This window comes from Mustelus asterias, chromosome 22, assembly GCF_964213995.1.
Source record: "Mustelus asterias chromosome 22, sMusAst1.hap1.1, whole genome shotgun sequence".
In the NCBI taxonomy this organism is placed as follows: Eukaryota; Metazoa; Chordata; class Chondrichthyes; order Carcharhiniformes; family Triakidae; genus Mustelus; species Mustelus asterias.
Genome location: NC_135822.1, coordinates 16,386,852 through 16,401,731, shown reverse-complemented (window position 1 = coordinate 16,401,731; position 14,880 = coordinate 16,386,852). Strand labels below are relative to the sequence as shown.

Below are 14,880 nucleotides of genomic sequence, written 5' to 3'. Positions count from 1 at the left end.
CAGGATGATAGGGAGTGGGATAGCTTGATCTTGGTTTCAGATAAAGCTCGGCACAACATCGTGGGCCGAAGGGCCTGTTCTGTGCTGTACTGTTCTATGTTCTATGTTCTATTTAGCATTATTTTTTGTAGAGTGGCATAAGCTTGGACTTGTGGCCTCGCCATAAAAACAGATCTGAAACTCCCGTTTTCACGCTCGTTCAGGACTTAGAATGTTTTTGGTAAATTGCTCCCTGTAAGTTTTGCAAGAGAAAAGCTCTTTGTGTTTAATACTTGCCATGCTGCCATGTACAGATGAAGGACTGGTTTGAACTGGTTCAGTTACATATCATTTGACTCTTTTGTGTAGCTGTGAAATGTGTTTCCCGTGAAACACTTCCACATAGCAATTAGTTCCTAGATAATCTGTTACTAGCTCGTTACAGATATTTATGGATAATACAATGATGTGTGTAATGTCAGAGGCAAGCAGAAACAATAAGCGGGATTTTCTGACCCTTCCCGCAAATGGGATCTTCCGGTCCTGCCGAAGTCCACCCCCTTTGAGGGTGCCCCAGCCGCAGGACTGGCTAGCCATGCAAATTGCCATTGAATTTGACAGACCAAAGATTCCATCAGTGACAAATGATAAGCTGCCTCCAGTGCAGGGAAACCCACCATGTGGTGAGGGGGTGGGGCGTTTGGAAAACTCTGTCCAATGTGATTGAATGTTGATCTATTAGGACACACAAGTCTCTCAGTCAATGGCAGAGGAAATTGGGCAAATCTCTCTTTGTGAGGAAGTTCAACTCTTCCAACCACCTTAAGAGAATGCTAACTTTATTAACTAAAAGAAGCTTAGGATAACCTTTTTTTCACTCATATCTAACATGTCAAAGCATTGTACCACTTAAATGTGGTAATGTGATGACTAAAATGATTTATTTCTGTTCTGGCTTTACCCTCAACCCAATTGGGAGCACTCTTACATCTGGATTAGGCTCCTCAAATACATGAACACAGGCTCATCAACTACAAGGACACACACACGATACTGTCCAACAACACCTGAGGGATGCGGCTATTCCCGAATTCTTTCCTGCTTTATTGACTGGATTTATATATGGGGGGAAGGCAGGATCAGGATATTGAATTTGATGATCGGCCATGATATGAAATGAATGGCAGAGCAGGCTCGAAGGGCCGAATGGCCTACTCCTGCTTCTATTTTCTATGTTTCGAAGATGAATAAACAGGTCTGCTGCTGCTGTCACCCATCACATTGGGCAGTGTGTTTCTCAATGAAGTGAACCAGTTTCACTTCCCAAAACCTATCATTGTCAATGCGGTGGGACCTAGTGATCACGACATCAGCAAAATGTAGCTGCAAATCTAGCACCTCTGACGCATTGGGATCTTCTGCCAAGCCACAAAGAAATGAACGACTTGCATTTAGATAGCAATGTTCATGTCCCAACTTTACATGTTGTGTATTCTTCTAGGAAAATAAGTGGAGAGTCCAGCACTTTATTCTGCAAACTTACTTTACCCCCTAGACAGGAAGGAATGTTTGTTTATCAAATAGTAGAGCAAATTGTTATTTCAGAAATGAGGAAGGGTTTAGTGTGACTGTTTAGTCTCGATGGCAATAAAAGTTCTGTTGTTTGCAAAGTAAAAGCACTGTACCTCTGGGCAGCACAGTGGTTAGCACTGCTGCCACACAGCGCCTCAATTCCCGGCTTGGGTCACTGTCTGTGTGGAGTTTGCACATTCTCCCCGTGTCTGTGTGGGTTTCCTCCCACAGTCCAAAAGATGTGCTGGTTAGGTGCATTGGCCATGCTAAATTCTCCCTCAGTGTACCCAAACGGGTGCTGGAGTGTGGCGACTAGGGGATTTTCCCAGTGACTTCATAGCAGTGTTAATGTAAGCCTACTTGTGACAATAAATACATTTTACAGTCGATAAAGTGTAGTTCACTGCTGTAGGAAATACAGCAGCCAATTTACACTCAGTAAACTTGTGACACCAGTGAGATATACTGTTCCGCTGGTGGTCGTTGAGGGCTAAAGGTTGGTACATGACACCAAGGAAAAAAACTTTGAATTTGTGTGAAAGGATCTTTTGCATCCACCTGAGAGGTCAAACCAAGAGCCTTGGTTTGACATCCCATCTAAAATACGGCTCCTCCAACAGTGCAGCACTCCCTCAGTACTGCACTGACATGTCAGCCTGGATTAGGAGTGCAGCAAAGGTTCGCCAGGCTGATCCCTGGGATGGCAGGTCTGTCATTTGAGGAGAGACTAAGTCAGTTAAGATTATATTCATTGGAGTTGAGAAGAGCAAGAGAGGATCTCATAGAAACTTATAAAACTCTAACAGGGTTAGACAGGGTAGATTCAGAAAGAATGTTCCCAATGGTGGGGGGAAATGCAGAACTAGGGATCATAGTTTGAGGATAAGGGGTAAACCTTTTAAGACTGAGGTGAGGAGAAATTTCTTCACCCAGAGAGTGGGAATGTATGGAATTCACTACCACAGAATATAGTTGAGGCCAAAGCGTTGTCTGATTAAAAGAAGAAATTAGATATAGCTCTTGGGGTTAAAGGGATCAAGGGATATGGGGATCAGGATATTGAATTCAATGTTCAGCCATGATCAAAATGAATGGTGGAGCAGGCGCGAAGGGCCAAATGGCCTATTCATGCTTTTAGTTTCTATATTTAAGTCACTAGAGTGAGGACTTGAACCCACAATCTTCTGGTTCAGAGATGTGTGTGTTAGCCACTGATTCATGGCTGAGTGTGTAGTACAACAATTACTATATTTCAAAACTAACTAATTGGTTATGACATTGATGTAAGTGTACGTTTTATATAAATTAGGAAGACCATTAATATAAACAGTGTGAACAAGTTTAGCAGTGACAAAGGATTGAAGGATTTGCAGAGAAACTGGGCACAAAGTTAGAGCCAGGATGCTCAGGGGTGATGTCAGGCAGCACTTGTTCACATGACAGGTAGTGGGAATCTGGAACACTCTCCACTAAAAACCTGTTGAGGCTGGAATTCAATCCCAAACTTCAAAACCGAGATTTGAAGGTTTTTGTTAGGCAAGATCTAAGATGGGTTGATGGAATTAAGATACAGATCAGCCATAATCTTCTGATGGTGGAATAATCTTGGGGGCTGAATGTCCTCCTCCGCTTCATCTGTTTATATGATGTCACTCTTCACCATAAATGGCACCCTCAACCTAGTCAAGCTCTTTCTAAAGGAATAGCATGAACGAGTTGGAATGTCGCCTCAAAAACATTGACATCCAGAGGGATCTGGGTGTGCAGGTCCACATTTCCCTAAAAGTGGCAACACAGGTGGCCAAGGTGATTAAGAAGACATATGGCATGCTTGCCTTCACCAGCCGGGGCATGGGGTACAAGAGTTCGGAAATCATGTTGCAGCTACATAAAACCTTGGTTGGGTCGCATTTGGAGTATTGTGTGCAGTTCTGGTCACCCACACTACCAGAAGGCGTGGAAGCTTTGGAGACAATGCAAAGAAGGTTCACCAGGATGTTGCCTGATCTCGAGGGTGTTGGATATGTGGAGAGGTTCAATAAACTGGGATTGATTTCACTGGAAAGACAGAGGCTGAAGGGAGACCTGATAGAGGTCTACAAAATTATGAGAGGCATAGACAGGGTGGATAGTCAGAGGCTTTTTCCCCAGGGTGGAAGTGTCAGTTACAAGGGGGCACAGGTTCAAGATGAGAGGGGGAAAGTTTAAGGGAGATATGCAGGAGGGAGGTTTTCATGCAGAGAGTGGTGGGTGCCTGGAACGCACTGCCAAAGGAGGTGGTGGGAGCAGGCACATTAGCAACATTTAAGAGGCATCTGGATGGGTACATGAACAGGGAGGAAATAGAGGGATACGGACCGAGTAAGGGCAGAAGGTTTTGTTTTTAGTTTAGTTAGGGCATCATGATCGGCACAGGCATGGAGGGCCGAAGGGCCTGTTCCTGTGCTGTACTTTCTTTGTTCTTTGTACTTACAAACAAGGGAAGAACAACAGGCTAAAGGTTTAAAGGACAAATTCAGCAAAGCAGCACCGTTAACAAGCAGGAAGGCAGCCTCACAGAATTTGCCCTTCAATTCACTAACTACTTTCATGAGAGACAAATGATGGATTGGCATACTCTCAGACAGCTGATAAACTCCCAATTCTTGGGCAGTTTTTAAAAATTCATTAATGGGACATTAATCGCTGGCTGGCCAGCAATTATTGCCCATCCCTAGCTACCCTTGGGCAGTTGAGAGGCAACCACATTGCTGTGGTTCTGGAGTCACATGTTGGCCAAACCAGGTAAGGACGGCAGATTTCCTTCCCTAAAGGGCATTAGTGAACCAGATGGGTTTTTCCGACAATCAACAATGGTCATCAGTAGATTCTTAATTCCAGATATTTTTTATTGAATTCAAATTTCACCATCTGCCATGGCGGGATTCGAACTCGGGTCTCCAGAACATTAGCTGATATTCTGGATTAATAGTCTAGCGATAATACCACTTGGCCATTGCCTCCCCTTAATCACTTTGAGGAATGGGAGAAGCCTATTTGGCCGGGCCTGTCCGTCACAAGCTCTGGATTTTAAGGGCATTGCTCTTTTGTTAATTCTCAGCTGCTGGAGGAGATCCAAAGCTCTAAACCCAGGGATGCTGATTGGATAGTTAGAAGGAAACTACAGTGGAACCCCGATTTAATGTGAATTCGGATATAACGCGATGGTGTAATTGGACCCTTTTTTTTCCGCTAATAATTGGCAAATTTAGCGCTTTTTTTGCGACCCCGCTTTTATGGACCCCAACAACCGCGTTATAACGGGGCCGCACTGTATTTCCACTGGATGGGAGTTCAGGACTTGTGGGCACAGCCTGAAAACTAAAACCAGGCCTGTCAGGAATTAAGTTATGTGCGATGTGGAACTCTTCAGAGCTGATGCTCGGTCAATTGTTAATTTTAAATCTGAGACTAATGGATTTTTGTAAACCAAAGGTATTAAAGAAAGTGGGGAAAAGATGGGTGGACAGATTTAAATCACAGATCCAGTCATGAATGGTGGAATGGACGTTCTCCCCATATCTGCGTGAGTTTCCTCCGGGTGCTTAGGTTTCCTCCCACACTCCAAGGATGTGTGGGTTAGGTGGATTGGCCATGCAAAATTGCCCCTTAGTGTCAGGGGGAGTAGCAGGGTAAATATGTGGAGTTAGGAGGATAGGGCCTGGGTGGGATTGTTGTCGGCCCAGGGTCGAAGGGCTGAATGACCTCCTCCTGCACCGTTGGGATTCTATGATCTTAATTCTATGATCTATTCTGTGATCTTCTAAGGGGCTAAATGGCCTACTTCTGTCCCCATATTGTCAGTTGGAGTAAAAAGCTGACTCAAGTTTGAGCGAGTACCATAATGTCCACTTCTTCAAAGAACAAATCGCTTCATAGAAGAGTTGCCAATTCTAGTTGGATGTATTCATGGCGGTTTCATCACATGACCTGCTTCCATCCTGCTTTTCACTCCCCCACTACTAACATTGGTCACCTGATACATCCAGCCTCATGATTCATCACGCACCAACCGGACAGCAGTCACATTCATCTGTTGTAACACAGATGCAGCAGATCATCTGTGATTCTTGACTCTCAGTCAAAGAGCCTTTTGTTCTTTCCATTTCCAAGAAACCTAATAATAGCTCCAAAGAAAATGAAACAGAAAGATTTTCCTTATCTACCCCCATGATTTTTTTTCCTCCCTGGATTTTCACAGCAGAGAACTGGATATTAATCTTTAGTTCCTGGAGATTCCTGGGCAATCCTGGAGGGTTGGAAGTTGAATTCACAGGGGTGCAACTCATGGTAGCAGACAAGTAATGTGTGGGAGCCAATGGGTTAATTTATGGATGCATCTCACTCTTAAGCTGGCCTCTAATGTGCCTCCCCCCTCCCCACAGTATCCACTGCAGTCTGGACATGCTGCAGGCAGCAACGCTGCAGTGTTTACCAACAATTGGTGGGTGGAGTCCCATCCGATGCTGTCCCCGCAGTAGGAGAGGGAAATGGGGCTGAGCAGGAATTATCCATTGTTCTTGTCTGGATTTTGACCCTCAAAGAAGGTTTTAAAAAAACATGTCACTATTGACAACTTGCTTTCGAAACAGAAGCTGTTGTGTTTTTATCCGGATGTTTGATTTTCCATCCTGTTTTCTTCCCCCTCCTCTCTCAAAGATTCCTTGCTGAGCTTCAGTTCTGGAAAGCAGGCTGATCCACCCCCTCTCTAAGTGACCCCAGTTGGTTCCTGAATCCAGACACTGAGGTATAAGCTTTCCACTCAGCTGGTGGTAGTGTTGCCAACTCCTCCAGGATTGTCCTTTAGTCTCCAGGAATTAACGTCACCAGCAACTTGATACAAGCCCGGCCACTCATACTGCATCCAAGAAATAAAGGGGTGAGAGTTAAAAATAGGATTGAAAAATAAGATAAAGAAAATGTTCTTCGGAAGTAATAAGTTGAGATATTTACCCTCTGGGTGTATGGACTGAATGAGATCAGTATTAAAGCTGAAAATCAAACCATAAAAATGTTTCTGTTAAGCAATGTATTTGAAGCATTTCTTAAATCCAATTGATTTAATTCAACAATTCACTCAATTACCTCTTTTTAATTAACTTTAATCCCACAAATATGAACCACAACTTCTTAAGTTCACCCAAAAATATTCCACTCAGAAATATTATCTGACAAAAAATATTTCTTCTCACAATGAACTTATTTTCATTGGCTTTACTTTATTTGGCTTGAGTCTCGTTTATTTAGATTTACGGTTTCCACTGGATGATTTCTTGTAATCATCCTCCCCATCCTCAGTGTCACTCTCAAAATCCCCAGGGTCAAAATCTACATTCACACCTATTTCCTCAGCGTTTGATATTTCATCGTCAGTGTCAAAGGCAACATCTGTAGGATCACTCTCTACATTTTCAGTATCGCTCTCTGCATTTTCAGTGTTTGTTGAAACATTAAATATTTCGTGATGGGCCACGTTAGAAGTTCTTCCTTCTTGAGAGAAAATAAAGAGATTTCTTGGTGCTCCTACTCAGCTGTTACATCTTCAAGAAGTGTTTGATTTCATTGTTGTTCCCATAAAAGAACATTCAATGGATCTGATGATTCACTCAGGGGTGGCAATCCTCCTTTACCACTAGTGCAACACATTGAAGGTGGCTCCTTCAATCCCACATTCTTGCAAGTGATATTCACATGTATTTGATCTACTGGTAATATCAGATTCTGGGTCTGACTCATAATTATGATGAGGATCGTAGGTGAAAGCTTCCTAAAAGGGTCTTGGTCTTTTATTGTAGCTCTGGTTCTCCTTGCATCTTGTCACTCTATCTCTGTCAGCTTCTTTCCTGCTGCCATCAGACCTTTGAATGGACTTATGTTGCATTAAGTTGATCTTTGTCTACACCCTAGCTATGACTGTAGCACTACATTCTGTACTCTCTCGTTTCCTTCTCTATGAACGGTATGCTTTGGCTGTAAAGCGTGCAAGAAACAATACTTTTCACTGTATGCTGATACATGTGACAATAATAAATCAAATCAAAATCAACTCCTTGCCTTCTTGCTCTAGCCTCTTTATCTTTCCCTTCTCTAACTGCTGCCTATTGCTTCCTGTCAGCTTTTTTTCCTCTCGCCACTTTCTCTTCCCCGGCTCTACGTGCTGCCTGTCCCTTCCCCTTGTCAAGGAATAAAATGTATTGTCAACTTGTCTGAAACAAATAAAATAGAACAAAAGTCAGGAATTTATTATGTAAATTCATCGCATTCTTTCTTGGAATGTATAGTGAATGCTGGTTAAAGTGTGGCATGTCTGAGTTACAGTGTCAGCAGGGAACATTGTAGGCAGGGCCACAAGATCCCCTGCTCGGACCAAAGCCCTCCTGGTGGGAGTGATTAGATGTCAACTCCCCTATGACATGCCCCTTGGTCCAAGGTATCATCCCACCAAGTTTGCTTGAGGTTGGCCCAAGGACTTAGAACCATAGAAAATTACAGCTCAGAAACAGGCCTTTTGGCCCTTCTTGTCTGTGCCGAACCATTTTATGCCTAGTCCCACTGACCTGCACTTGGACCATATCCCTCCACACCCCTCTCATCCATGAACCCGTCCAAGTTTTTCTTAAATGTTAAAAGTGACCCCGCATTTACCACTTTATCCGGCAGCTCATTCCACACTCCCACCACTCTCTGCGTGAAGAAGCCCCCCCTAATATTCCCTTTAAACTTTTCTCCTTTCACCCTTAACCCATGCCCTCTGGTTTTTTTCTCCCCAAGCCTCAGCGGAAAAAGCCTGCTTGCATTCACTCTATCTATACCCATCAAAATCTTATACACCTCTATCAAATCTCCCCTCAATCTTCTACGCTCCAGGGAATAAAGTCCCAACCTATTCAATCTCTCTCTGTAACTCAGCTTCTCAAGTCCCGGCAACATCCTTGTGAACCTTCTCTGCACTCTTTCAATCTTATTTACATCCTTCCTGTAACTAGGTGACCAAAACTGTACACAATACTCCAAATTCGGCCTCACCAATGCCTTATATAACCTTACCATAACACTCCAACTTTTATACTCGATACTCCGATTTATAAAGGCCAATGTACCAAAGGCACTCTTTACGACCCTATCCACCTGTGACGTCACTTTTAGGGAATTCTGTACCTGTATTCCCAGATCCCTCTGTTCAACTGCACTCTTCAGAGTCCTACCATTTACCCTGTACGTTCTTATTTGGAGGACTTTGGAGGAGTTTGCCAACAAACAAATGAACTTATCACTTACATAGAGGGAAAGACCTGAAGAGAGAGGAACATTTACAATGTCAGTTAATGACCGAAGGGGGAAGTTGAGTGGTCAGTGGCTTCATGGGAATAGGATTAAGGGAGCTGGAAGTGGGTGACCTGAACAAGATGAGCTCAGAGAGGGCATGAGTGAAGATAGGAAAGAAACAAGAGAATGAAGTTATTAATGGTTAATCTCCCAGACTCTTCTGCAAACAATCTGTGAGAAGGTCATGGGGCGTTCAAATAAATTGTGTTTTCTTTTGATTTAATTTGAATGCTTTATTGAATACAATGCTTTATTGTGTTGAGTACAAGAGTCAGGATGTCATGTTGCAGCTTTATAAAACCTTCTGGTCGCCACGTTACAGGAAGGACGTGGAGGCTTTAGAGAGGGTGCAGAAGAGGGTTACCAGGATGCTGCCTTGATTAGAGGGAATGAGCTATCAGGAGAGGCTGGACAAACTACAGTTGTTTTCTCTGGAGTGGCAGGGGCTGAGGGGAAACCTGATAGAAGTCTATAAAATTATGAGAGGCATGATAGAGATGACAGTCGGAATCTTTTTCCCAGAGTTGAAATGTTTAATACAAGGGGGCACGCACTTAAGGTGAGAGGGGGAAAGTTCAAAGGAGATGTGAGGGGCAAGTTTTTTTACACAGAGTGGTGGTGGTGTCTGGAATGCACTGCCAGGTTGGTGGTGCAGGCAGATACAATAGGGGGTTTTAGATTAGCGCATGAATATGTAAGGAATAGAGGGATATGGACCAAGGGCAGACAGAGGGGTTAGTTTAATTTGGTGTCATGTTCGGCACAACATTGTGGGCCGAAGGGCCTGTTCCTGTGCCGTATTGGTCCATGTTCTAACCAGATGGACTTTTATGACAATGTGACAGCTTCAGGGTCAGTGCTAGCTTTCAATTCCAGATTTATTCAATTAACTGAATTCAAATTCAGACTTACATGGCAGGGTTTAATTCACATCCGGGCTTCTGGATGACGAACCCAGTTAACATAACCACCTGGACACCATACCCTCCCCAAAGGCAATCCAGTGTTTTGACAGAGGGTCATTTGGACTCGAAACGTCAACTCTTTTCTCTCCTTACAGATGCTGCCAGGCCTGCTGAGATTTTCCAGCATTTTCTCTCATGGTCTCAGATTCCAGCATCCGCAGTAATTTGCTTTTATCCAGTGTTTATGTTACTCACCAACAAAGCCGAGGCTTTGATTTCTCCAGGGGTGGTTTTACTGAACCACTGTGATTTGGTTTTTTGATGTGCTGACCCAAGCTTGCTCTTGTTCTTTTCCAGACAACCAGTTCAGGATGTCCATCTTGGAGCGCCTGGAACAAATGGAAAGGCGGATGTCGGAGATGGGATCTCACCAGCACCACCAGCAGACTGGAGGGGGTAACGGAGGAGGGGGTGGCAACAGCCAGGCGCAGGTACGGCACACCGTGAGATCTTTGAGATCCAAAAGCAACGGACACATGTTTGGGTGATCGCCTGCCGTGGCTGTCTAAACATTTGATTTGCACGCACAATGAGCATGAAATGAGTGGAGGTGACTAAGAGAGTACATGTCAGATAGTACGTGTAAAAGGAAAGGGGATACGATTTGAGACTTACAGAAAAATGAAATAACTTCTATTTATATAGCGCCTTTCACAACTTTAGGCTATCTCAGAGTGAGATCATAGAATCCCTACAGTACAAAAGGAGGCCATTCGGCCCATTGAGTCTGCACCAACCACAACCCCACCCAGGCCCTATCCCCATAACCCTCATTTACCCTGCTTATCTCCCTGACACTAGAGTCAATTTATCATGGCCAATCAACCTAACCCGTACATCTTTGGACTATGGGAGGGAACCGTAGCACCCGGAGGAAACCCATACAGACACGGGGAGAAAGTGCAAACTCCACACAGACAGTGAATTTAACCTGGGTCCCTGGCGGTGTGAGGCAGCAGTGCTAACCACTGTGCCACCGTGCCGTCCCCAAATTGGCTGTTGGCTTTACAGCCAATTAAGTACTTTTGAAACAGAGTTGCAGTGTAGGAAATGTGGCAACCAATTTGTGCACAGCAAGCTCCCTCACCTGACAGTGCAATAATGAACAGATAATCTGTTTTTAGCTGTAAGTTGAGGATAAATGATGGTCATGATGCATTGAGAGTGCCCCTACTGTTCTTCTTAATAGCTTCATGGGATCTTTTACATTCGGGGACTGGGCCTCCTTTTTATGTCTCGTTTGAAAGACAGTGGCCTGACTTTTCTAGCCATTCCCGCTGATGGGATCTTCCAGTCCCGCCAACAGTGTTGTATGATTGCTATAGTTGTTGTTGTTGTCCCTCTGAGCTGAACATAGTGTTATGTGAGAAGACTGACCTCAGTGTGTGTTCCTCACCCCAATATGCAGTGTGCATCCAGGGTAGCCAGCTGCTCCTTCGAGAACCGCGTGGTGCTGGTGTGTGAGAAGATGATGAGCCGTGCCTGCTGGGTCAAATCCAAACACCTCATCCACTCCAAGACCTTCCGAGGAATGACCCTCCTGCACCTGGCAGCTGCCCAGGGCTACGCCACACTGATCCAGACACTCATCAAATGGCGGTAAGCAACAAGCAGGCTCCAATGATGAGGTGAGGGGTACATGTGCTTCCACAGTCAGCAAGGGTAACAGTGATTAAAACCAAGTGGATGAGGTGTGGTCTATTGCTGTATCATTACTGTTTTGTTTTCATAGATCATAGAATCCCTACAGTGCAGAAGAAGGCCATTCAGCCCATCGGGCCTGCACCAACCACAATCCCACCCAGGTCCTATCCCCGTAACCCCACATATTTACCCTATTAGTTCCCCTTACACTAAGGCCAATTTAGCATGGCCAATCCACCTAACCCGCACATCTTTGGGCTGTGGGAGGAAACTGGAGCACCCGGAGGAAACCCACGCAGCCACGAGGAGAACGTGCAAACTCCACACAGAGGCCAGAATTGAACCCAGGTCCCTGGTGCTGTGAAGCAGCAATGCTAATCACCGTGCCGCCCCATTTTATTTTGTTATTTTCTTGGACAGCTACTCCGAGTGGGGGCTTGGCTTGAAGATATAATAGGGAGTAATTTTCTGGACAGGAACATTGTTGGAATACAGTCGCAGGAGTTGCAGATTTGCCTGGTTATATCCCCAACATCCCGGCTGCGCGACTGAGATCAAGAACTTTGCACAATGGGATTGAACTTGCAGCTAAACAGGATTAGCAGGGTAAATACGTGGGTTTACGGGGATAGGGCCTGGGTGGGACTGTTGTCAGTGCAGGCGCGATGGGCCGAATGGCCCCCTTCTGCACTGTCGGGATTCTATGATTGTTACTGTACTCAGGTGTCTGTGTACAACAAAGGTATTTATATCGGGAAGGTTGATTAGAAAAAGTTCTGGCATCTTAACTTTTATATTTATTTAATCCTGAGGAAAGGAAACCAAGGGTTTTCAGTGCAATGTGAAGTGGGATGTTTCTTCACTCGATGGTTGATCCACTAAGCCTGTGTAAAGCCAAGCTGGCATACTAATGATATACCCACATGTTACACCAGGTTTGAAAAACCCTGATGCTTGTGAGTGGAAAGCTGACTAATGAGGTGAGGAGTTCCATCCTTTTGAGCCCATGGGAAAGAATGAAGAGGGCCGATTTAAGGGCAGTGAGGATGGAGGGAAGAGGAAGAAAGTGTGTGTGTGAGAAATAAAGCAAAGCTCGGAGAAACAATAATCACATTGACGTGAGAGTCAAAGGGAGAATGTGACAGAGAGAGAGATAGGAGATTAGGGGTAAGAAAGTGGGGTAGCCCATCTGACAACAGGTTTATCTCACGTCCCTCACTGCCAGTCACCTGATAAAGGACCAACACTCCGAAAGCTCGTGATACCAAATAAACTTGTTGGATTTTAACCTGGTGTTGTGAGACTTCTTATACTGTGTCCCTCACTGCATGAGAGGTCCTGGAAGAATATTTTAGAGTGAATCCTTCACACACCCTCACCGATAAATTGCCAGTACGCTGGCTCGCGATGGAAAGTGCTCCACTAACAACTTATGTCTGTTTTTTTACAGTGCAAAACATGCAGATAGTATTGATCTGGAACTGGAGGTGGATCCATTGAATGTTGACCATTTTTCCTGCACGCCCCTGGTAAGTAAAATGTCCCCTCTGTTTAGAAAGTATGTCGTGATGTGGAGATGCCGGCGTTAGACTGGGGAGGGCACAGCAAGAAGTCTCACCACACCAGGTTAAAGTCCAATAGGTTTATTTGGGATCACGAGCTTTCGGAGCTGGCTCCTTCATCAGGACTCACTCCGAAAGCACATGATTCCAAATAAACCTGTTGGACTTTAACCAAGTTGTGAGACTTCGTACTAGAAAGTATGTGGGAGAGTGCTTTATGGGTTCCCCGTGGCTGTTCAATCGGTACAGAACAGGCTCTGATGACTGACATTTTGAAAAGTTATTTGAAAAAGATTACAATTGAATTCACACTGTTGCTGGCCAACATTGGGTTTCTGCCCCAGCAAGATTCAAACTTAAAATTCTCATCCCTGTGTTCAAATCCCTCCATGTTCTCTCCCCTCCCTATTTCTGTAACCTCTTGCTCTAAGCCTGACAGCCTTTGAGATCTCACGACTCCTCCAGTTCTGGCCTCTTGCTTGTACTTGATTTCTTTCACTCTCACCATTGGCAACCATGTCTTCACTTGTCTTCATCCCAAAGCCCGCAATTCCCTCCCTAAACCTTTGCCTCTCCCTCTCCTCCTTTATGACTCTCCTTCAAACCTCCCTCTTTGACCAAGCACCTGTCCTAATATCTCCTTGTATGACTTGGTGTCAAATCTTATCCAACTGCATTCTTGTGAAGCAGCTAGAGATGGTTTTACCATGTTAATGGCCACCTATAAATGGAAGTTGTCATTGTTCTCTTGACATCAGAGCACCAGCTCCTAGAAGAGCAGGCAGGAGTTGTGTTGCTGCTCGGTATAAAGCTATCAGCTGAAACTAGAAACGGTCTTCGCAGTTGCTGACTTTGGGGCGACCTGCCAGATCCACGTGTATAGTTCACTGTGATTAGGGAGACGAAGGCTACAATAAAAGTCATATACTGGACGCCCGAGGTCAATGAACCATTCTAAGGTCTGCCCCTCGCCCGTTCCCATTTCCTTGGCAGGTGGAATGAGAATATTTGTCCCGTTGTTTAAAAGCAGCTAATGGCCGGAATTTGACCGCCTTGCCCACCCCAGAATCAAGGCGAGCGAGGCTTGCGGAACGGCATTCTCCGTTGGCCTCGGTCGGGATTTTACAAGCCCCGGGTGGGCAAGGCAGTAAAATTCTGGATAATGTCTCCACATTGTGTTGGGTCAGTGATCATTAAAGAAAGGAGAAACTAGCATTTATATCACATGTTTTGTGTCCTCTGAGAAGGATCGCATCAACTTGCCAACACTGGAGAAAGTGCGGCTGCAACTGAGAGCCAATTCTAATTTTTTACTTGTCCACCGGGAAGGATGTGAAATAATGAAATAATTGTCCCTCTATTTTTTCACCAGATGTGGGCTTGTGCATTGGGGCACACTGAAGCAGCTGTTGTTCTATACAAGTGGGACCACCGAGCTCTCTCCATCCCTGATTCACTGGGTCGTTTGCCCCTGACAATTGCCCGCTCAAGAGGGCACGTGAAGTTGGCAGAGTATCTGGAGGAGCTACAGAGAGAAGAGGAGTCACAGCTCCCCGGTCTTCCCCAAACGCCTGGAATGGTTTGCTCTCCCATTGCAAAGTCAGGGAGTGATGGCTGGATCGGACAGTGGAACAGCGGCAGTAACAGCAGTCAGGAGCCCCAGAGGAACATCAGCACATCTCCTCCCACAGGTGCACTTTATTCATTTCGACAGTGTATTTAGCAATCGCTGCTTTGTGTGTTTGTGGACCTCTGTCTTTTTTTTTTATCCCGGTGAATTGTATATGAGCTAA

The 14,880-nt window shown here is 44.9% G+C and overlaps 1 protein-coding gene across 1 annotated transcript in view; it reads left to right on the top strand.

Annotated features, from left to right (window-relative positions):
- The window catches only part of LOC144509869 (calmodulin-binding transcription activator 1-like), a 1,175,789-nt gene that overhangs the window by 1,095,119 nt on the left and 65,790 nt on the right, over positions 1-14,880 (top strand). Inside the window, exons 11-14 of the mRNA XM_078238794.1 lie at positions 10,179-10,312; positions 11,290-11,480; positions 12,976-13,054; positions 14,460-14,778. Coding sequence (XP_078094920.1) covers positions 10,179-10,312; positions 11,290-11,480; positions 12,976-13,054; positions 14,460-14,778 — 723 coding nt within the window. The remainder of the gene's footprint in view (positions 1-10,178; positions 10,313-11,289; positions 11,481-12,975; positions 13,055-14,459; positions 14,779-14,880) is intronic.